At 39.4% G+C, this 24112-nt stretch overlaps 1 protein-coding gene across 1 annotated transcript in view; it reads left to right on the forward strand.

Annotated features, from left to right (window-relative positions):
- Positions 1–22941, forward strand: part of ALDH1A1 (aldehyde dehydrogenase 1 family member A1) — a 48871-nt gene extending 25930 nt beyond the window's left edge. The window contains exons 4-13 of the mRNA XM_024211020.3: positions 653–782; positions 1929–1990; positions 3274–3402; positions 6448–6561; positions 9110–9212; positions 9934–10118; positions 16093–16257; positions 17858–18015; positions 19598–19672; positions 22330–22941. Of these exons, the coding sequence (XP_024066788.1) occupies positions 653–782; positions 1929–1990; positions 3274–3402; positions 6448–6561; positions 9110–9212; positions 9934–10118; positions 16093–16257; positions 17858–18015; positions 19598–19672; positions 22330–22402 (1194 nt within the window). The 3' untranslated portion in view covers positions 22403–22941. The remainder of the gene's footprint in view (positions 1–652; positions 783–1928; positions 1991–3273; positions 3403–6447; positions 6562–9109; positions 9213–9933; positions 10119–16092; positions 16258–17857; positions 18016–19597; positions 19673–22329) is intronic.
- The last annotated feature ends 1171 nt before the right edge of the window (positions 22942–24112 follow it).

A 24112-nucleotide genomic window follows, 5' to 3' on the forward strand; every position in this document is an offset into this window, starting at 1 on the left:
TGGTTTTGGATGCCATTCTGCCCTGGGAGCCCTCCACAATGGAACCCTGCTCATATTATTTGCAGATTATTCACTCTTTCATTGAGGGTCCGTAGAAGGTCTCCCACAATACTGAAGAACCACAGTATCCTAGTGCAATGACACCTGAGTGGTGTTGCCATTGCTGGGAGCCTCTGCATTCCTTGGACATCATTGAGAAGGGTTAACCAGCTCTGAATAAGCTGGTGCAGAGAGTGCAGACTGAGAAGGCCCACTGGCTCAGTATTTATGGATCCATTTGTATCATCTGAGCCAGAAGCTTCCGGTTGTAGCTCTTTTTATACATATCAGTAGAATACTCAGTCTAAACTAGAGCAGCTTCACTTTCTCAGCTAACAGAAATCTGTTTTTTTCCCCAGAACCTGCGTCATTTAAAATGCACCACTATCAAATTATCTGCATGAATCACTGAGAGTAAAGCCCTAGGGAAACGTCTCGTTTGCAGATTTCCAAATTGATTTTTCAGTGGCTCTGCTTCCTTCAGAAAGTGATTTGCCTTCTAGAAAGTGAATATACCAGAGCTGCAAATCTATAATTTGGGCAGACAATAACAACTGATAGATATAAAAAGTAACTGCCATTATTAATACATGGCTGATATGTTTTCTTCTAGACAATGGAAGCCATTGATGGTGGAAAACTTTTTTCCACTGCCTACTTAATGGATTTAGGAGCCTGCCTTAGAACTTTACGCTACTGTGCAGGCTGGGCTGATAAAGTTCAAGGTCGTACCATTCCAATGGGTGAGTAGTTTTAAGAAAGACTTTTCAAGTCAGAACTGATATGAGTGTGATGTGTCTTTAAACTGCCTCCTGCTAAAAATTCTGTAATGTGGAAAAATATCTTGCCTTGGGAAAGATTTCAGACAAACATTAATATGGGTTGGTTAAGCCTTATCAGATGCCTCTTTTTACACATTTGGCACAGTTAACATAACTTACTTATTTACATTTTTGGTATTTATTCAACTAAAGAATATGAATTATTTACTAGAGAAATATTAGGTTCTACATGTGAAAGTAAATATGAAGAGTTTTTTTAAATGGACAATGTTAGTGGTAGAGGTTACACATAACAGTGTAACAGTATTGGAAACCAGATGTTAAGAAAGGACTTTGGCTCAATAAAGACTAAGACCTGGGCCAGAAGAAAGTGAGGTGCCCTACTATTCTTTGATTCCATTATTTGAGGGTGGACGAGGAAGAGTCTGACTGGAAGAAGGGAAGGGAAGAAATTCACCTGATTTAGCTCAAAGCCCATTCTGTTGTCCCTTCCATTGATCAACTCTAAGGAATTTGGCTGCCCAGCTTTCTCTCTAAGAAAGATAGATTTGTGATGAAGGAGGAATTAGGGAAAACTAGAGTGACAAATACTTCAAACTTCAGAGATTTTTGCATCACACAGACCTCTATACTAGGCTTACTGGAACACGTTTATTTGAAACCAAGAGGATTTTATACTTAATGGATTTCACATCAGCTAAAATCTAATATTAAAAAATGTCTGATAAGCACCTAGGATTGTGAGTAGCTTTTTTTAAAAACCACTTTCAAAAAAAAAGGGGGGGAGGGGAGAAGAAGGAATTAAAAATGCTGAGTGGGTGTGCTTTACACACCGCATCAGGAGGCCTACCCACCACACAGACAGAAGCAGAGCTGCCACTAGGAAAAAATCAGCCAGGCTGGGCAGACTCAAACACTGAGGCATGTAGGGAAGGTCCAGATTGAATCCAGATGTATTTTTTTGTTGCATACTTAAATTTTGAAAATATCGTTTATAAGTACAAGAGTATGTAGCTATGTTTGGTAACTAAGTTTATCTTCTTTATACTTGAGCTGTTTCTCACAAAAGCTTTTGTCTGACTGTAGTCTTTTTTTCCTCTTGTTTAGATGGAAACTTTTTCACATTTACGAGACATGAGCCCATTGGTGTGTGTGGCCAAATTATTCCTGTGAGTTGGAGCCTTTACATTAAAAAAAATGTTTTTTATTTAAAAGGAGTTGCTTTCAAATTTATCTCTGCACGAATGAATGTATGGATCTTTAACCATCAGAACCTTCCTTCTCAGGCCAGACTGCTTCTGGACCTGACCCTGAGAGGAGCTGTGCTAAAGTCAGAAGGTGTTTGACATATGAAGGGTAAACCCCTCACAAAATATAGCACTGTTTAAAATATGTACAGTCTAGAATGTAAAATAGATTATTTCCCTACTGTAGTGCCTAGGAGTCTTAGTCAAGGACAAAGACCCACTGGGCTAGGTGCTGTACAAACACAGAACAAAAAGATGGTCCCTGTCCTCAAAGAGCTTACAATCTAAGTATGAGACAAGAAATAACAGATGGATACAGGCAGACAAGGAGTAAACAAAACAATCTGCATTATCTCTTATAATAAGTTGCAAATCTCCAAGTACCTTTTGGTGTATTCACTGGCCACTTCACCCCTCACAGATCTTCAGAGATGGCCAGTTGGCACATTGTACCCTCCTCTGTCCCTAGCTGCAGGCACAGAGACCCACTGTCTCCTGTCTGCGTGAAGTATTTTCAAAAGAACAGACAGCTGGCCCACCTTGCCCCAGCTACATAGTCTGCAGCAGCTTGACCAGGAGATGTTTCTTCAGTGCTGTGTGGATGATTTAAAGACTCTTTATGTACCCCATGATGTTCATTCCCTATGATAGCAGTACATACCAACCCTAGTAGAAGGTAAACCTTTTCAAATACCAGCTACAGCAGGTTGTGGGGTGGAGGGACAGGCTGTTAGTGATCCTGAAGCTATTTCCTGTTGATTGTGAGACAACAAACCAATCAGTTGACTCTCCGGAGATGCACAGCAAGGGGAGCAAGCCAACCAGCCGCTCCTTGAAGACTCCTGAGAATGAGAGAACCAATCAACCATTCACCAAAGCCATGCGGAGGTGAGAGGTTGCAACTTACAACCCCATCCCCTTCAATAGGCCAATTCTGGTGAGGAATTAGAGAGAGAAGGTGATGGCAAGATTCACCAGTTTCATCACTAAACTGGCAACTTTTGTCATGCTTCGCTTGAGTTGCATTAGGTATTTTCAGCCTCGTCTGATCTCTAACTGCCAGTTTGAGTGCACTGAAATCGCATAAACCCAAATCAGTGGGTTTTGCACAGCCTATGTGACAGTTCATGCTTCTGTTGAAGGGAAAGCAAATGCAATACAATGTTGTATTAGAAATAGGATACATCTTCTCATCTGTCTTTTAGTGGAACTTCCCTTTGGTTATGTTTGTCTGGAAGATCGCTCCTGCCCTTTGTTGTGGAAACACAGTGATCGTCAAACCAGCAGAAGAAACTCCACTGACTGCTATTTACATGGGATCTTTAATTAAAGAGGTAAGTTTGCCACAGCAGACTACTACACTTTTCGAAGAGGCCAGTACAGTAGTAAGAACTAGTTTGCACTGTGCCAAAATAGCAAATAGCATATCTAGCCTTGTACTATGGAATTTACTGCAAACCACTGAAGCAAATGAAGGGTAAAAAGCTTACATATTTTACAATCTAGCCTACTGAAAAAAAATCCCATCACATTAACAATCTAGTAAACTAAATTTCTTGGCAAATGACTGTTTTATAACAGCATCATACCTTTCAAAGTTCAAAGCAAACAAGAAGCTTTTGGAGATGACTGGTGATTAGTTTATCATCATGGTTATCTTAGTAACAAATCTGTTTGTGTGGGTGATTTTACGGAACACATATTTTGTTCACCTGGGTTTACGATTAATGAGGATAAAATTAAACTGCTTGACTGCTGCCAAACTTCATGTACAATATGTCCAAGTATAATACACCTCCTGTGCTTCTGAATGTCTCAAGTACAGTACTCCTTAACATTCCATTGGTTTCAAAGTAATGTTACTGGGTGTTACCAAGCATAGAAGCGACGCCAGAGAAGAGTGTTGAAATGGTTAAACTGCCTCTCGTTAGGGTCAATAAAACAAACTAAAAACTTTATCTAGATGTGATTACTGCCACCAAGATCAATAATCACCAGGTCAGTAACTTCCCCAAGTACTATCAGCCCTGACTCAGCACATTTTAGTGTTCTGCCTCATAACAATGACTCATCACAAATACAGCCCGTAGTACATTTAGGGCAAACATAAAAATATGATGAAGTGGACGAGATTCACAAAAGAGCCAAATGCTGCTCATAGTGAGTCACATAGGAAAACTTTACTAGAAAATACAATTTGGGGGAATTGCTTTTACTGCTCAAAGTATTCCATCTGTTCATTTTAATCAGCAAAAATAAAGATGATGGCTCCATTGAAAAGCAATATAAAAGAGAAATTAACTTAATTCTACCCTGACCTTGATGAAGTACCATCTCTCTCTAAATATAAGATTAACATTCCTGCAATAAGGAGTCGACTGTATTCAAAATCTCAGTGCTGTTGTTCAACAGAGTATAACTGATATAATACTATGGCACTTTTATGTAGAAAGGAGTAGAATTACTTTTTTCATTTTAAAAAAATCAAGTTTTATCATTTTTCATTTTGTTTCTGTTTTCTTTATCCAAATTTCACCTGTCGAAAGCTCAGGTATATCTAAAGTTTGAATATATCCGGATTGAATATTTTTGATGGATGCTCCGATATAAGTTATAGGGCATTAAAATGTGCAAATTTTTATCAAAGTTGTCAAATTGTTTCTGAGTCCAAATTTGTGAACCAAAATTCATCGCAGCTCTACTTTTGCATCTGAATCACCTATTGAAATCTGAGCTTAGTAGTAGTGGCAAAAAGTTGTTACTCTGATAGCTGCTTTATGTGAAACCAATTGGTGATCCTAATTCATGTCTTCATGGACAAGTGTTCACATCAGAATACAACATAGTCACAGTTGGCACTAACTGATGCCCTCATTGGCAGTCTCATTATGGAGACGAGTGAGGGAATAGATTTTTAGACCCTACACTGTCATTTTCCCCCCCTAACGGTGGTCCTTTTAGGTTAGGGACAAAACATAGCTAAGGCAGCATGGAGAAGATTTCATTGTTGCAGACCCATTCTGTGGCTAAACAGAGGACTTCAGTTGCCAATGACGTCAATCTGGAACCTTTAATGAGCACTTAAAAAGACTGAGTTTAAAAAAAGATAATTAAAAAACCTGCTTATATTATATATGTTATGTTATTATATTACATTTGATATTATAATTTAACATGTATATTGTAGTAGGGCCTAGAAGCTAACTAGGGTCAGGGCGCTATTATGTTAGGGAATATGAAATAACTTTTAAAAAATATATACAATATGTGTATGAGTCTCAGCTATGTGGTATTCTTAATTAAACGTGTCTGTCTGGGAGTTTTATTTCACTATTAAGTGCCTCAAAGGCTTCTTATTTCAAAGTCCCAGTTCTACTCTAAAAAGGGACTCTGTTAAAGTGATAACACAAGGGATCCATGTTTATTACCTTCAGTGATTCCATGCCACATTTGTTTCATGTAAAGTAAAACAATCTTCTGCTAACTGCTAGCCCTGCAGACCCATTCTATGAAATTGAGACCCACCTTAACTATACTTACCATACACCTCAGTTGGGTCTAAGTTAGCAGTGAGGATTCCATGAGCAGGAAGGGAACCCAACTTGATTCTCAGACCCTAGTGGAAGTTTGCTGGGGTGGCAGTTGCGGGGCGGATATATTCTGTTTGTAAACTGAGCAAATTTCATCTGGAGTCACTGAGAGACAATGGGTTTGAGTCAAGCCAAAATTTGTACACCAGGGAGGAGGACAGCATTAAACAGAAGCTTTTAAACGGAGGCTAAACAGCCCGTTTCCTAGGTACACCGGACATGCCTCCTCACTAGCCAGATCCACCCACTTTGTATTGGAAAGTTCCTTGCTAGCAGTCCACCACCAAAGACCTACAGCTCAGGTTGTGCCAATGGAAAGAAGTAAGCCATTCTGTGTGGCACACTTCAATGACATTTTTACAGTCACTTTCCAGAGCAGAATCTCACTCTAAATCAGCAGTCAAATGAATGGAATTGCCTTAATGAAGCTGAAAAAGATATTAACCAGTTTTCACGTCATTAAACATTTTCTGACTTGGGGAGGGGCATATTGAATTAATGCTGTTTCACCATTTGACAAAAGCATTGAAATAATGACAGAAAATGAGTCTGCTTTTCCAAAAGAATGTCTGCAATGGATTAGAGCAAGATACCTAGTCTGCAAGAAAAGCAAAAAAGACAGAACTGTCAAATAGAAAAATATTTGAGTTGGGGGTGGGAATGACTTATTGGGTGGTTGGGGAAAAATTATTGGGGAGCTGTAGAACAGAAACAATTTAATCAGAGTAATAGAAGTGCTCGTCCAGTCTTCATCGTTAACTCATAGTTCTGGTGGTTTTTACAATTTAGGCTGGATTTCCACCGGGGGTAGTGAATATTGTGCCAGGTTTTGGACCCACAGCTGGAGCAGCAATTTCTCATCACATGGACATAGATAAAGTGGCTTTCACAGGCTCTACACAGGTAGTATTCTGAATGCAAGTAACTATAAACTGGAATGCTCTGCTCCTCTGATTCTCAGTAATGATTTAGTGTCTGGCTTGCTTTATGTAATTATTTTAACTTTTTTTCTTTTTTGGCTGCTGTTTTGTTAAACAAAGTCTGTGTAATGATTTGTTAGTTACTGAAAACTTCAAACATATCTAAACGATGTTTGTACTGTAGGAAGGGCTCTTCAAACAAAGGAATCCAATGAGATACAATTGGTTCTAATTTAGCAGTACTATTTTAAAGCTTCTTTTTTAAAATATTATTCTCATATCTTTTTTGGGGGGTGAGGTTGTCTTAAAAATTTGAAAATGCAACAAATGGAACTTTCTACTATTTAATTTCAACAATGGCATTTTGGTAGGGAAAACCACCTGAAATCTAGGCGCAAATCTTGCAAAGATTTATGCATATGTGTGCACATGAGTGATCCTATTACAGTCAATTGGACTGTTCACATGTGTAAAGTCAAACTTATGCATAAATCTTTACAGGATGGGCCTCTGTTTAAATCAGGGGTTCTCAGACTGGGGGTCATGACTCCTCAGAGGGTTGTGAGGTTATTACATGGGGGGTCATGAGCTGTCAGCCTCCACCCCAAACCCTGCTTCACCTCCAGCATGTATAATAGTGTTAAATATAAAAAAAGTGTTTTTAATTTATAAGGGGGGTTGCACACAGAGACTTACTGTGTGAAAGTGGTCACCAGTACAAAAGTTTGAGACCCACTAGTGTAGATGATCACTAATGCCATAGGCCAGGGGTTGGCAACCTTTCAGAAGTGGTGTGCTGAGTCTTCATTTATTCACTCTAATTTAAAGTTTCACGTGCCAGTAATACACTTTAACGTTTTTAGAAGGTCTCTTTCTATAAGTCTATAATATATAACTAAACTATTGTTGAACGTAAAGTAAATAAGGTTTTTAAAATGTTTAAGAAGCTTCATTTAAAATTAAATTAAAATGCAGAGCCCCCCAGACCGGTGGCCAGGACCCGGGCAGTCTGAGTGCCACTGAAAATCAGCTCATATGCCGCCTTCAGCACGCGTGCCATAGGTTGCCTACCCCTGCTTAGGCCTTTACCATGACATAAATAAATGATGGCATCAATAACTCATATATCAAAGGAAATTTTCTTTGAGAAGAAAAGTGCATTTGATAATGTTTCCATTCAATAATTTAAAGAGGGGTGGCAGATAATTTCCCCAATCCTCACTTTACAAAAAAGCAAGGATCTGAGCTAATAGTTGCCCAATAAGGGCATTATTTAATTATACTGTATGTGTTTTCTGTGGGAGGTTTAAGAACACCAATGTTATAAGAGTGTGCCACATAGGAGTGTGAGTAAGAGACTGAATATACTTATCTATCATGGGTGTAGCATCCAAAGGTTAACACACCTCTCATATGACAAGGGTCCATATCCACTGACTGCAATAGCTGCTTTTCCTCCCAGGAATCTCTAGGTCTGAGAAGAACCCCCACAGACCTTCCTAATGGAGATCAGTAAGGGGTTGGCAACATAACTCTTCCCATTAGCTGCTAGTTTGCAGCAGGTGGAGCTTCTCCAGAGCTTCTTACAGCTGGCTGGTGCAGGGGAAGTGGAGGAAACCCCCAAACCCTGCAGCCATGAGAGACCAGGCCAGGAATCAATGACAATTCCTTCCCTCACAGAGTAACTTAGCAGCAAGAAAGAGCAGCTGTTCCTGGAAGCAGGAAGATCTAGGCACTATCAATTCCCCCAAATTATCTGGCTGCAACGAAAACAGACAGGACTCTACCCACTTTATCCCTCACACTGAAGCTGGCATCGCCACCCTACCTTCTCCAGTCCAGTTTGCAAGGGAGTCCCCTTAATAATGCAATAGGTGGAGGGGAAACAGAATGGTGCCATGGGCTGTGTCTGCCCTTCCCATATTCTCTAGTCCCCTCTGGGCGTCCTTACCTCATCCCGCTGAAGAGGTAGACGTTGGACCAGGGAAGAGTGGCCTGTGCAGACAGAGATTCCCCTCTCCACAGCTCCCCTCCCACATATGGTGCTTCAAAGGTCTTTCCCACTGCCTGGAGTAGAGGAAGGCTGCTTGAATGGGAGAAGGTGGGAGATCAGAGCCCTGGTGCCCTGTGACTGCAACTTTTCCTGCCCCCTACCTCAGAATGCCTGTGTTACAGAGGTGAGGGTGATGTTAGTGCTCAGTGCTGCTCCAAGACAGGCACATGATTGGTGAGGGAGGTGCTGTGTCCACGTGAGGGAGCCACAGAATAACCCTTCACAGATGCATTAGTGGGACCTGGGCTTATCTCTGGTTTGAGGATGGGGGAATTCCTGAGGGACATAAAACTCAGGGACCCATCCCACCATCTGATCCCCCCAAAATGTTTTTTAATGATTCTTGTATTGGACGGTTACTAACCCAACCTTCACTTTTTTGGGAAAGTGAGAGCTGGGGATGGAACAACACTTTTAAATTTTATGGGTTTTGTTATGAAAATGTTTAGATTAAATTCTCTTTTGTGCTACATTTTAGGTTGGCAAACTGATCAAAGAAGCTGCTGGAAAGAGTAATCTGAAGAGGGTTACATTGGAACTTGGAGGGAAAAGTCCTAATATCATATTTGCGGATGCAGATTGTTAGTAGTTCTATTTATCTTTTTTCCTGTTATAGCTACCTTCCTCTTTTGCTTCTTGGTCTTAGACAATGTATCCAAATCACTTTTGTTTTATTTCTTTTCTATGTGTACCATATTTTGCATTTGTCCAGTACCCATGTGGGATCCTTCATTCTTTTCTAGTCATGCCTCAGGACCTTTAACTTAATTTTCACTTAAAATTTGGAAAAAAGGACCTTGATCTGACATTCATGGAAGGACAGAACTTCTGTCAGTGTGTCAGCCCTTAGTAACGTGTGGTAATATCAGCTTTGGGTACAAAACTAGCTTCTGTTGTGGGATATGAATCTGTGAGATTCTGGACTACTGGCAAGAGTGCTGCTAACTCAGGCAGATGGATAGCTGAAAGTTGATCATTTTCAGCTACCACAAATGAATGCTCCTTTTGGCACTGTTGACCCAGCATCATGAGAAAATGTGGAATGAAAATTCTGTACCATGTACTCAAAGGTGCACTTGTCTAAGTGTATCATATTTAGATGTCTTTTGAATAGTAGCATTGGATACATGTAAGCAGGTGATCATCTGTGCCTTAAAAGACCACACAGTGGAAAGTTTTACAAATGAGGTGGCATGACAAAGGGAGGCAAGGCAGATTTTCCACATGTTCTGAGCATTCAAAACCAGTATATGTAGAGACGGTAAAGAAATGAGACTTGATTAAATATTCATTTCATTGCAGTGGACAGTGCTGTGGAACTTGCACACATTGGTCTGTTCTACCATCAGGGTCAATGCTGCATAGCAGGCTCTAGGATTTTTGTGGAAGAACCTATTTATGAAGAGTTTGTCCGCAGGAGCGTTGAGCGAGCTAAGAAAATTACCCTTGGTGATCCTCTGTCTTGTGGTGTAAATCAAGGTCCCCAGGTAAGTTATACTTCTCTAACTTTTTATGGTCCTGTAATGCTATGGCAAAGAGGCACTGGGATGGGGTGTACTCCCCACACTGGCCTTGAGAGGGTATATTAGGCCCAATTAACCTATAGGCAGCACCTGGAGGAGCAGCCAGGGAGCAGGGAGTGATTAATCAGCTATGAGGCTCAACTGGATAGGAACAGGAGGGACCTGTATAAAGCCAGGTAGTTGGCAACAGAAGGAGGCTGTAGAGAAGTAGGCTGCAGTCACTCCTTCGGGAGAACAGAGGTGTGTTAGGACTATAGAGGATAGTCCACAGTTATTCCCTGGGAGGAGTGTTGGGAGGCTGGCAAACCCAAAGAGGGGGGAAGCCAGGAAGATAGAAGACGGCTCAGAGGAAAAGCAGCAAGGAACAGGAGTGTAGACCTTGGCTGCTGTTTAGAGGGTCCCTGCGCTGGAACCCGGAGTAGAGAGTGAGCCCGGTTTCCCTTACCAGCCACTGGGGACATGGCACAGGCCAAGCAGAGGACAGTGGACTGCCTGGGACAATTTGTTCTGGAAAGTCTTTGTTTCACCCTTCCACCTTGCCCCGGAAGGGGAAACATTCATAGTGACCTAGCTGGAGGGCTGAGTCACAAAGAGGAGGCTGTGGTTCCTGGAGTGAGTGGGCCTCTGTGACAGGCACCACACTTTAAAATATATTCATTATTAATTACTGTGATGGGTTGGATCACAGAAACCCCCTTGGGACTGCCAACCGATGTGCTGAGACTACCTCTAAGCCTATTTTCCCTGGCAGCTTGGGACTTCAGTGCTCTGCCTGGTTTGAGCCAGACACGCTAGCCTGCTACAAACCCAGACCGAGGCCTGAACGACGTCTCCCAAAAGCTGCAGCCTTAACTGAAAACAGCTTAAGAAGTGTTCCTGTCTCTAGCACTCAGATGCCCAGCTCCCAACGGGGTCCAAACCCCAAATAAATCTGTTTTACACTGTATAAAGCTTATATAGGGTAAACTCCTAAATTGTTCGCCCTCTATAACACTGATAGAGAGATATGAACAGTTCCCCCCACCCCAGGTACACAAGTACACAGCCAATATTTATAACTTCAAATACAAAAATGATACATGCATACAAATAGGATGAATATATTCAGTAGATCATAACTTGCGGAGATATGTTACATGGCATATGTAGCATAAAACATATTCCAGTTATGTCATATTTACATTCATAAGCATATTTCCATAAAGCGTTATGGGGTGCAACATCACATATTAGAGTCCTGGAGAGGATTACATACCAGGAGACCAGCATTTTATGCCTTACTATCTTTAAGTAAATGTTCTTGGGCAACATACTTCACCTCCTTGTCTCAGTTCCCTCTTCTATAGAATAGGGATAATACTATAATACCTACCCACCCCCTAAAGTGCTTTGAGAAAACTCAGATGAAAGCCATTGTAGAAGTTCAAATTATTATTACCCATCTATACTAATCAGAGACCTCTAACAATAATATATTTAAGTACTACCACTGTATTATAAGTGAACAGCTGTGCAGAAGTCAGTTACTGATATTTTCCCCACTCCTCCAAGGCTCTTGTGCTTCCAGTTCTGCTCCCCAAAATATTGCAAATTTTAAACACATTGTATCACAATTTGGTGGTGACTATTTTGCTCTGCAGAACCTTAGCCTGTTACATAAATATCCAATTAAGCATATTTTAAAATATAACATTATGCAACTGATAAGGATTCTTTTTAGGTTACTTTATAGAGCTGTTAGATGGTTCCTTGTCTAACGTCTGACTAAAATGGGAGCAGGCACTGTAGGGTATGTACTGTAAATATACCTTTTTTACTCACTGTGTACCTGATCCTTATAGAATAAAAGTATCTTCTTAGAGATGATAAAACTAGAGCTGAGCAAAGAAAACTCCCCAAAATTAATGGTTATAAAATGACAGGTTTCAGAGTAGCAGTCGTGTTGGTCTGTATCTGCAAAAAGAACAGGAGTACTTGTGGCAACTTAGAGACTAACAAATTTATTAGAGCATAAGCTTTCGTGGGCTACAACCCACTTCTTTGGATGGTTATAAAATGTTCCTCTTCCTGGCAACTGTACTGACACTTGAAATAATCAAAGACATCACAAAAGATGGAAAAATACATCCAAAACAATCCTAGCTGGGGAGTTTGAAAGGTGTGTCCTTTCAACCATATCCTGGGTTGAATAAACACCAAGGAATGCGGTGTTCATAACACTGAACTTCAGAGAATTAAGGTGTGTGTGTGTGATTAGTCTAGTGTGTGATTAATACTGAGCTAACATGAAGCCACCCTCATGTTATTGTTGCTGTACTGAGTTTAAAATTAAGTACTCCTGCTTGATATGAAAGAGGAAAACAAACCTACCACAATCAAAAGGACTGGTCAAACTGCTGAAAGGTACATTTCTGAAGAGGTTTAAAAGGAAAATAAAAAAACCTTTTCTTCCCACTCCCACCATGTCCCTTTCTTGCCCTCATTTTCATTCTCAGCTCACCAGCACCCCTTATCTTCCTACCAGGCCAGCAGAGCTTTTATCCCCAGAATCACTATACTATACTATTGCTTAGACTGTTTTTCAAAACTGAATTGAAAAAGGGATGATGGACTGGATTCAGCTGAACATGGTGAACAACAGTTACACACATTCAGGACAGTAACAACAGTATTGTTTAGTAATTATTTCAAACCCTTCCCTTTTTTCTGTAAGTTCCTATTTTCGACCTCTTCGCAGTCCAAAAGGCAGCAGCAGTTTGTGACGCAGCTGCTTCTTTCAACTCACCAAGAGCTCCAATTGAAATATTGACATTTTTTGTACTGGAAAGTGAGTTAAAAGTGACTGGTGGGCCAGACCCTGGAGTTGAAAGAGTAGCTGTGCACTTTGGGGGAGGAGGTAGCTTAAAACTCTTACTTTTAGTTCTGCCCATTTCCCTTCTACTCTAGCTGCCTCTCTTCATCCTCTCATGCTGCTTTTATTTTTCTTGTTTCTCCTCCCCCATATCCATTAAATATAATGAGCATGGGATGTGTGTGTTTTGTTCTTTACATTATTGAGGTACCAGGACCAAGATTTTGCAAAGTGGGTGCTTAAAGTTTGTAAGTCCATTTTTAGGTACCCTAAGAGGCCTAACTTTGAAAAGTTCTGAGCACCCAGCAGCTCCCATATAGGCCACTTATTTTGGTGTCTGAGGGACCCAGTTTGGAAAATCTTGGTCCCACTGGACTCCACTGGAGATTTGTGTGCAGGTGTGATGTCATTAAAAGGACCCAATCAGAATGTAGACAATCGGTGTCTCCAGCTAAACTCTAACATGTAGGAGACACAGGTTCATTTTATTTTAGTTTTTTTAATTGACCTGCTAGAGAAATGTTCCCTCTTTAGCCCAATACCCAGGATTGGCAAGATTGCTATCTGAGATTCTATATGCAAAAGTCTTATCATTTCCAAGAGTGTTATCAAACAGCCATGTAAGGCTAAGAATGAGAGCTTTATTCCATAGGGAAGCAGAGCTTCCCAGCTTCTCAGTGAAACCTGTCTCTTATACTGGAAGGGCCTGGTCATGACACTTTTATTTCTATTGTCAATGTTATGACACTTGATGTTATTTCGGGAGGTCCTGCACAGTGGTACTCATGGGAGCACACTATATCATCACATATTCATGTGTACATGCACATTGACTCACACATTATCATCACTTATTATTATTTGGGTATTACAATAGGGCCCAGAGGTCTCTACCAGATTAAGGCTCCATTGTGCTGGGTGCTGTCCAAACAAATAGTATGAAACAGAATTTTTCCTGAACAGCTTACAATCTAGTTTACATTATAACTGAAGTCCCCAAAGAGTTAATTTGGAAAGTGGACACAACTGCCAGCTATTTCAATTCAATATTTTCTATTCTTCATGATGTTGCACGTATCAAAGATATTTTGCCCATGAGGATAACAGTAACCTTGTATATCTATTGGGTACAATAAGGCAGTTGCTTAAAAGTATAGTGGGTGGCCAAGGTGGGAAAACAGTTAGACTTCAATCCTCTTAAATATTTTCAAGCTTTTCTCATAGCTTTTATTGAACCATTGGGTAAGTTGGAACCTTCCAAAATAGACTGAAATCACCCAGGGTTCTCCAAAGCCTTTTAAAAATACTGTTTTATGGGAATGAGTGTGATAATACTAGAGCTGATTAAGCTGAAGTGTTTGGCCTCCCGCCTTGTCCTTCTGTTTGCTTAGTCAACTCTCCAGTCTCCTTCTCTACTGTGTGGAAAAGGGATGAGGTGCAAAACATCCATGGTGAATTATGATACCAGACCACAACGAATGAAAAAGAAGAAAAACTGCTTCCCAGATAAACTTTTCTGTGTATACTTTATTAGCTAAAGAGTTTACTTATTACTAAACTAAGTAAGAGTTTACTTAGAAACTCTACCAGTAAGGTTTTAAAACACAACCCTGATAACTGTAAACAATGGTTTTAGCAGTTGACAATTTTAAGAACTGGACAAATCATTTGAGTATTACAGTGAGATTTGGCTTGAAGTCAAATTCTGTAGCAAGAGTTTAGTTGTCACCTCATCTCTCTAAAGTACTGTACATGTCATCTTAAGCAAGAAGATAGAACTCCCTTCCCCCCCTCAGCAAAATGATATAATAATGGGCAAAACTGCGCAATAAGAATGCTGATAAATGCTGGGCAAAAGTAAACATAGTGTGCCTAACTCAACTTAATCAATGGGAGTTTTGCCACTAACTTCATTGGGACCAGGATTTCACTTGAGTGTTGTGCTGTCCAGATTATCTACACTAATGGATAGGGGTAACCGTACTCATGGGAGTAGTCTCTCATTGTCTTCATGACTGGGTGTTTGTAGGGCTGAACCTCAAAAACACGCAGAAAAAAAATCACAAAGAAAATGGACAAGATAGGAAGGTTCTCAACCTATAAGAAACAGGTTGTGTTGTTGGTTTTATATTTTGAAACATATACAGAGTTACTTGTCCATTCCTTTCTGTAGGGAAATTTTGTACAATAGAGTGTTTATTTTGCTGCCACAATAATAACTTTCTAACATGGTACAACTCTATTTTCTGTTATCAACTTTGCCATTTTGTTGGGAATGGCTTGTCTCAGTTGCATTCCCATTGTAAATGCCTGTTCCTTCCTCATCTTGCTCGGATGGACCTGCCAAGCTGATATATGCTTGGCGTTGCTTGCATTTGTTTTTGGTGTAACACAATAAACAAACTGCCATTCAAGCTCAATGCCAACAGTTATTCTGTATGCCAGCAACTTCCAGTCATAGAACAAAATGAAATAGTACTGAATTGAAATTCTGCTGTGTTTTCTCCCTCTACTAGTGTTAGTAGAAGAGTGTGACCAATCCAGCAGTTCTTGGGAAGGCTTGCCAGTATACTTGATCCCAAACAATCTCACTGACGTCAGTGAGTGCTAGATCGGGCCCTATATTAGGACTGCAGGATCAGTCTCAGTGATGCCCACTTGCATGGGCCAATAGTAATCCCACATATTTCAGAGTACAGAAAGAAGTCTGCAATTAATGTATTTTATAGAGGAGAATCTTTATTTTTTATGCAACTAGAATATCAGCTCATTTAGAACATTTAACCCTTTGTACTGTGCTTATATTTCTAATTACTGATATACCGGTATATGTTCTGGATACATTTCTAAGAATGCTGAATTTGTTCATCATGTTAAGTACTCCACCCATATACCAGTATATGGGAAAAGCCTGTAAAGTTTTGAGAAGTTAAAGACGAAAAAATTTATGAGGCTTGCCAGCTGTTTCATTTCAACATGTAAGGTTTAATGAAGCTACAGCATTGTTAAGGAGCGATTAATGGGTTGGGAAGGGATTGCTATCAGTACATGCTACTTTTATCCCTCCTGCAATATATTTTCATTTAGATTAATAAGGAGCAGTTTCGTAAAATCCTTGACCTAATTGAGAGTGGGAAAAAAGAAGGAGCCAAACTGGAATGTGGAGGAGGTCCATGGGGAGACAAAGGTTACTTCATCCAGCCCACGGTTTTCTCTAATGTTACAGATGATATGCGCATCGCCAAAGAAGAGGTAAATAAATTCATGACAGTCTGTACTTTCACACGCAGTTCTCTGCTTAAATGTCTGTACAAAATATCCATTTAAAAGGTCAATTTGGTAGATAAAATTTTTCGCAATAAATCTTTCATTCTAGGTTGGTTCTATTTACAATCTCTTTCTTAGTTACTTACATTAGCTTAGTCAACTCAATGAAATGTGCTGGAAAAGGAGAATAATCTGCCTGGCTAAAAAAGATTCCAGTTAGAGTCTATATATGAGACAACAGGTACAGTGGTTGGAATTGTTAGTTACATCACCCTATACTGCCAGAGCTAGGGTAACACATAACAGAGAAAACAAATCTTTCAGGGACAGCTTGTGAACCCTTTGATGAGCAGCTATTTGCTGCAGTAGTCCCAATGACTTCAGTGGAACTATTCTGTTGAGTAGCTGCACCCCCATGGGTTCACAATTTGGCTGTCAACAGATTAACTTAAAGGGAATAAAAAAGCCCTGGTGCCTCTAGAATGAATGCTGAGGGGCCAGGAGCAACAGGAGAGTGGTTTAAAAATAACCTCTCAGTCAAATAGATTTGAAAGCTGTTTTGGAACATTTGTTTGTTTGTTTGTTTTGTCTAGAAGTCAGGTGGGAAATCTCACAGAAATATACTTCCTCACCAGATTTACTGGTTTCCGTTAGAACATCACTCCCACAAGAATAGCCTCTCTGTTATCTGCACTGATCTAGACGAAACCAGGATGGGCAGAGACAATTTAAAAATATTCAAGTTTAATTTACAATTTTGAACCTCAGAGGTTGACTTTCAATTTTAATTGGGAGGTGGGGGGGATGTTCAGGTGGCTGCTTCTTTTATCCAAACCAATTCATGTAGCCTTAGTTGCAAAATTAGGACTAGATGCTGCTGCTAGTAAAGTCGTGCACAAATCTCCCATTCATTTCAATGGGAACAAGACTGAGCCTATGTAGTACTAGTCTCCTATCCCTAGTTACAGAAGTACTGAATAGTGCAGCATTGTAATTTCTGGCTGCGAACACAGAGCTAAATTAATTGCCCAGTAACAGAAGAAGAGCTGAGTCTAATGGAATATTTTCCTGTATAATAGTTAACACCCAGAAGGAGAGTAGAATTAGTTATTTTACTTGGCTTCCTTGTTTAGTTGTGCAGGCACCTGTGGAGATAAAGTGCTAATAAAAGGTTTATGAGAGGAAAAGTTGAATGTCTTTTTCAATTTTAAAAATGGAGTTGACGAAAAAATAAGTAATTTAAGAGTTCACTGGAACACTGAACAGATCTGGTAACATCCTGTAACTTCATGTTAGGTATTAAATGATCTTCTGTTTCTCTTTAATTATTTTCATGTTTACAATCATCTTACTTTAATTAATTGTAGACTCCATATTATTCTAACTTCACTTGCACTTAGGATAGTACTGAACATTTAGTTATCATGCCCTAAAGTCTATTTTCTTGATTTGACTAATAACATAGGAATAAGACTCATCTGACAGAAATAAATACTTTTGAAATAAATTATTTCAAACAGTAAACCATGCTGAAGTTTCCACAGATTTTAACCACCTTTTTTTTTTTCCCCCGGATGTGAAATAGATTTTTGGGCCAGTGCAGCAAATCATGAAGTTTAAAACTGTAGATGAAGTGATCAAGAGGGCAAACAATACTCAGTATGGGTTAGCAGCAGCAGTTTTTACCAAAGACCTTGATAAAGCATTGACATTTGCAACTGCTCTTCAGGCTGGAACAGTATGGTATGTAACAATGATTTAATTATCCCTCATTGATAATATTTATAAAGTAGCCTATGCTGAAATAGGAGGCCATTTCAACAACACTTTATTGCATGACTTACTATATATGTTTTTCTTCTAAACCTTTCTGATCTCTAGAGAGGCAGATTCCGTCCCCTTGCCCTCCAATACCTCATTTGCTATTAGTATTTCTCATGAATCTGCCCGTTAGAAAGTCCAGGTGACTTGATGGACTCTTCATACACAATACTGTGGTAGCACAATATAAACTCAACAGAGAGTCCTGTGGCACTTTTAAGACTAACAGATGTATTGGAGCATAAGCTTTCATGGGTGAATACCCACTTCATCAGATGCATGTCAAACTCAGTTCATAAAACTCAGTTTCCCACATTACCTTAAAAAGCCCATTCTCTTAAAATGCTTCAGACATCAACCTTGGTGGAGTGGCACCCTGGGGATGAGCTGAATGGAGAGAAAGACTCAAATAATTAATGCAGTTCTCCACATTGAGAGTTGCCCTGGTGCACCAGTAAAGTGGCACATGGTAGTGAAAGGGGTAGACAGATTTTTCAAGGACCCAAAGCTTGGCCTTATTTTGTGTTAGATCTTAAACACCACACAATTAGCACCAGTCCCCTGTCCAATAAGATTTGTATTCTTTTGTGAATAATGTATGGTTACTGGTAAACCAAATAAATGCACCTTCTTACAAAAGTAATTTTAGGGTTTTGATTCAAGAGTAAGTATTTTTCTTTAGAGTATTTAAAATTGTATAAACCCTTTAGAGAGAGAGCCAGTGTGACGCATCCCAGTAGTCAATAACCAAAAACATTTAAAGAGACTAATTTAAAAAATATATATTTTCTTGTCTCAAATAAATGTTGTTCTCTGTGGAAATCTCTGTTTTCTTCCTAATCCTCACTTGCCAGTGTTGAAGTCAGTGGGACCTGGCAGTGAAAGAGAAGGGAATTAGAAGATGTAGAAATGAAGAATCTCTCAGTTGAAAATTCTTGAGGACTGAGTCAACTAATCAATTGAACCAGTAGAAGGCTCCCTCTGCCCACACTATTAATTCTGCTAGTTTCTAGCCCTATTAACAATTTTTGCCATAGGTAATTACACTTCTACTGAGGTTTCTTGTCCTCAACAGCAAATAATATAGTGTAGTGGAACTGTCATGCAGAATCCAACAGAATATCCTGAGTGAATAGTGAAATGACCCTAGATTTTGTTTCTGAGAACAAACCTGAAAGACACTGTCTGTTCCTTGGGCTCTGAAAAATGGTGCCAGAACTTCACAGTTTTTCAATAGGGGGAGATTTGTTATAGTTGTCAGTTACAAATATAAAATCATCATTATCCCTTGAAGACCCTAAATTTGTAGTACAAATCCAACATCTACTACTGTAAATGCAAGTATTACTGTTTCACTGAACTATGAACAACATACCTGGTAAGTATATTTAAGATCTTCAGCTGGTGGAAATCACCATAGCTCTACTGAAATCAAAGGCACTATACTGATGTTCACCAGCTGAGAATCTGGCCCATGATGTGTAAAGTCATCTTTCTTTTTCAGGGTTAACTGCTATAGTTCAGTATCTGCTCAGTGTCCTTTTGGAGGATTTAAAATGTCAGGAAATGGACGAGAACTGTAAGTAATGCTTCAGATCTGTACACTAGGGTTTAGCTGCATGACATTCCCAGGAATTCTAAAACTCAACTTTGGGGGACCACTTTTACCATTTCTCACTAGAACGCTTTACCTAGGGTCTGTAGTGTCATATATTTCAGCTAAAGTTCAGAGCTTTCCTGTTATTACATATAGCATCAGGCAAATCATTTCATAAATGTCAGTAATTAAATTATTAACACTGTAGCCAGTGTCTCAAAGAATGGGCACTTGTGGTGAGGTATAAGGGCTCACATGTACATGCAAAATTGGTATTTGTGGGTGCAGTTTTCCATTTTGCATGCACACAGGAATGTTTTCATGCAGTTACCTGAAGGCTCCTGTATAATTTGTGGATTCCACTTTGGGTGCTCAGTTTTTGAAAATTCAACCCATCCTGCATATTGTAACTAGTGAGGCACAAATTTCAAAAGTTTTGGAGGTTCATTTTAGTTTAGATGAACGTTTCCAGGTTTGCAGGTTTATGGCAACATTTTTAAATTGCTTCCCAGTTCCACTTTACTCAAAAGTATCCACAGAAATAGCCTTTCACAGTCTTTCAGTCTTTCTACCTCTGGTTTTGACTCAAACCACAAAGTGGAAAGGTATATACAAATGAAAAGCGAACCAAACTCTTTTGAATCTCTGAAGTTTGGTTCATATTCCTTTTGGATCACTTGTTGGTTTATCTGAGCCAGCTCACTCATCCCCACTTGTAATATTAGCAAATGTGATGAGTCATGTAATGAGTAATATCATGAAACACCTGACATCATGGAAGCCTGTGGCATTAAATAGCATTATGCCTTCTGATTTTCAGAACATACATTGAGAGCAGCCATTTGCAAGTTTCTAAAGAACACCAATATATCACAGCAACAATGTTCCATCTACATTAATTTGTTAACTGAAGGGTAAAGTCAAAACAATAAATATTTTCCCTTTCATTAAGTCTCATGATAGATACTTGCATCGAATAACAGAATTAATTTGATAATAACATATGTACAGGTGTACTGCATCTGAGTTAATGCTCTCGTTCTAGAGATAACAAGTAGGATTTTTCAAAAGCACTCAGTAGTGGCCTCAATCTGCTCCTTTTGGCAAAACTCCCATTAATGTTGAAGGGAACAGCTAGGCCAAAGCTAGGCACTTTTGAAAATCCCACCCAAAGTGAACAAATGATGATTTAAGCTATTGCTATCAAAGACTGTTTTAAATTTGGTATGTGTCAAATACCTGAGGCAGCCATTTCTGAACCACTGTCTTTAGAAACCACTCTTTTTTTTCCCCTTCCAGAAATCAGGAGATACATACAGTTATTAGAGAATGATTTCACCACTGGAAATTGTACAAAAATAATGTAAACACTGGTATTCTCTATAATAAGGGTTTTTAAGGAAGTTGAGCATCTAATTCCCATTAGTGCCTTTGAAAATCTCCTCCCTCATGTTGTGTAGGAGTGCATCATCAAAGTTAATGGAGTGACATAAAAGGACAATCAGGAGGCAACATTTCCATTGGCTTGGGTGTCTAACGTAGGAATCTGAGTCATAAGTAAACCAAACATGAGAGAGAGAGAGAGAGAGAATGAGAATTTACGGAGAAAAGTCATATGGAAAAGAATAAAATTTTATGTTATATTTCTATACACCACATTTGGCAAAAACATTTTCAAGGAGTGGACACACAAACAAGCAAATGTGTGATAAATAACACAGAGAACAAGAAAGTAAATGTGTCAGGCTATATCTAGAACTAAAGCTAAAAGAAAACTTAGAAGGTAACCATTACAGTGCAGGTTATACAATTTTGCTGTTACAAAGTAAATAAATGAATGCTATGAATGGCCAAGTTGCCTCGTGAAAGTAATCTCAGTAAAGGATTTCTCAGTGTAGGGTCCTGATAGTTGATAAATCTCAGCTTTTCTCATATGCATACTTAATAGTATGGTCATAGGAGCCAAGATATAATTAGATTGTAGCAAGGTCTAGCTTAATATGCTATAAAACAATCAATTATGTCTAGACAGTGTGGCATAAAATGTAAAACATCTAGGTAACTTGAAATTAAAGCATACAGGTCCATCCTGATTTCACAATGTGAAATTTAAAGGGCCATCATGACAGGTTAAGGGTCAGTCTGATTTAACTTTGTTTCCTGACTTCTGTTGGTTTATGTCAAAGCCTGAACAATATTTAAACATAATGTTGTATACAATTTCTTTGCTAACTAAAAGTTCCCATAATGGTTTAATTATGTTTCATTCACCCAAGAATAAGAATCTTAGGAAAATTCAGACAGCTGAGGAAGTCCCTGCAAGGGGACTCTGTAAGCATGCAGGTGTATGTTGTGACAAGTTCCTGATTTGGGGCTCAGAAATGCAGTTTAAAGATGTGCTAAATTGCTTCAGTAATATTGTTTCATACCAAAATGGAAGTCCTTTGACACATTTTTCCTGGGAAGCAATTGCTTTTGTGTTGAAAATAGCATCCAGCAGTAGCCTAGCTATACTGAAAACTTCCAAGGAGACCAAGAAAATGTGGCCAGTTGCACAGTACTATAACAGATCCATTCTGAGACATCACTAATATGATCAGCATTGCAGCGAGTGCTATTGTTGTTTCTCGTTTATCTAGGGGAGAATATGGCATTCACGAATATACAGAAGTTAAGACTGTCACAATCAAAATTCCACAGAAGAACTCATAATGTTGCTTCAGGGCGGAATTTAGCATCTTCAAAATGCTAAGCAAATCTGCAAAGGTTAATTGTGTTGTGAAAATTTTTACATCCCAAATTATTCATTAACTTGCAAATAAGGAATTTGCTTACATTAACATGATCGAGATTAATGTAGAAACTTTACATGTAATTAACTGAGAAAGGGACATTTTAATGCCTGGAACATAGCTAACAAATTTTGAAATTCTTATTGAGAAAGGACTATTTTTTTCAATGGGAGATATCTGTAGTGCTATGAAAATGTCTTTTTTTCCAATACATACAGCTTGTGCAGTTTGATTTAATGTGCTATTCTAAATATTAGATGGCAAGCTGGCTTTACATTTCAGGACCTTAGCAAAAGCACTTACAAATTACTATCAAATGGCTATTCTTCTCTGTCTCTTTGGAAAATCATAGATTTGTTCTGGATACATTTCTAAGAATGCTGAATTTGTTCATCATGTTAAGTACTCCACACATGTAATCTGGATGTAAACCTTATTAAAATCTACCTTCAAATCTAATATTGTTTCTTTTTCTGACATTTAAAATGGCAATAGTATTCACTGAGCACTGTACAGTACACGTTGGATGCTACAGAATAGGCAGTACTCTCAACTAAATGTGCTTAAGTCATTAGAAATATATTAAGTTGGCTCTAGGAAAGCCTAATTCTTTGACAATGTTACTTATAGAAGAAAACTGTAACAAATACATAGGTATACAGAGACCAGGATAATCTGAGTCCAGCATTTAGGGTATGTCTACACTTAAAAGTGGAGGTGTAAATTGCAACTTGAGGTGACATACTCAAACTAGCTCTAATTGAGCTGCCATGCTAAAGAGAGAGTGGAGCCATGCAGTGGGAGGGGCTAGCTGCCCCCAAATAAGGACTTCAGTCATGAACATGGTATAAACCCCTAGAAAGTCAGACAAGAAGTAGAAGCAGGGTTCCTTTGGGGTGGTACACCTGCATTATCTCTCTCAGTCCTGTTTCTCTTCTCCACTTTGTGTACATACACCCCCCCTCAATGTTTTTCTCCAACTGTTCTCTTTAACCTCGTCTCTCCATTATTTCCCCTCCTCTTCTTCCTGATCCCTCTTGTTGTTCTTCATCTCCTTCTCTCAGCCTCTCTCGCCCCTATTCTTACTCTCACACAATAGGGCTCCTCGTACTATGTGGTGGAAGCACAGTGTGTTGATATTATCATACAGCACCTCTGCCCACACCCTCCCACTGCAGGCTGCCTGCAGCAACCCCAGCAGCCACTAGCTAGACCTGGAGTTGCACTGTGAGGCACAGAGAGTGCTGCAACAGCACAGACCCACTATCAGAGATGCTTAGTGGTCCTAGACCCTGCTGAAGTCAAGACCCAGGGCAGTTGCACTGGCTCTCCCTCCCCATTGACAGCCCTACAAATATAGTCTGTCCATTAGCCAGGATATGGTACATTAGTAAACAGAAAATATGTACAATACAGAGGCTGTTGCACAGTACAGAATGGAAGAGGATTGTATTTATTAGGGGTGTATCTACATTGGAGTGTAAGCACGGGGCCTGAGCTCAGACTCAAGCCTAACTCCCCTTCTGTCTACACACAAATCATGCTAACCCAGGGCTCAGACCAGGATTCTAATGGGGTGGATGGTCTGAGCTTGAATCAAGCAAAGACCCTGGGTTTGAGCCCTATTGCT

Source organism: Terrapene carolina, unplaced genomic scaffold (genome assembly GCF_002925995.2).
Source record: "Terrapene carolina triunguis isolate 2854851 unplaced genomic scaffold, T_m_triunguis-2.0 Scaffold113, whole genome shotgun sequence".
NCBI classification, from domain to species: domain Eukaryota; kingdom Metazoa; phylum Chordata; order Testudines; family Emydidae; genus Terrapene; species Terrapene triunguis.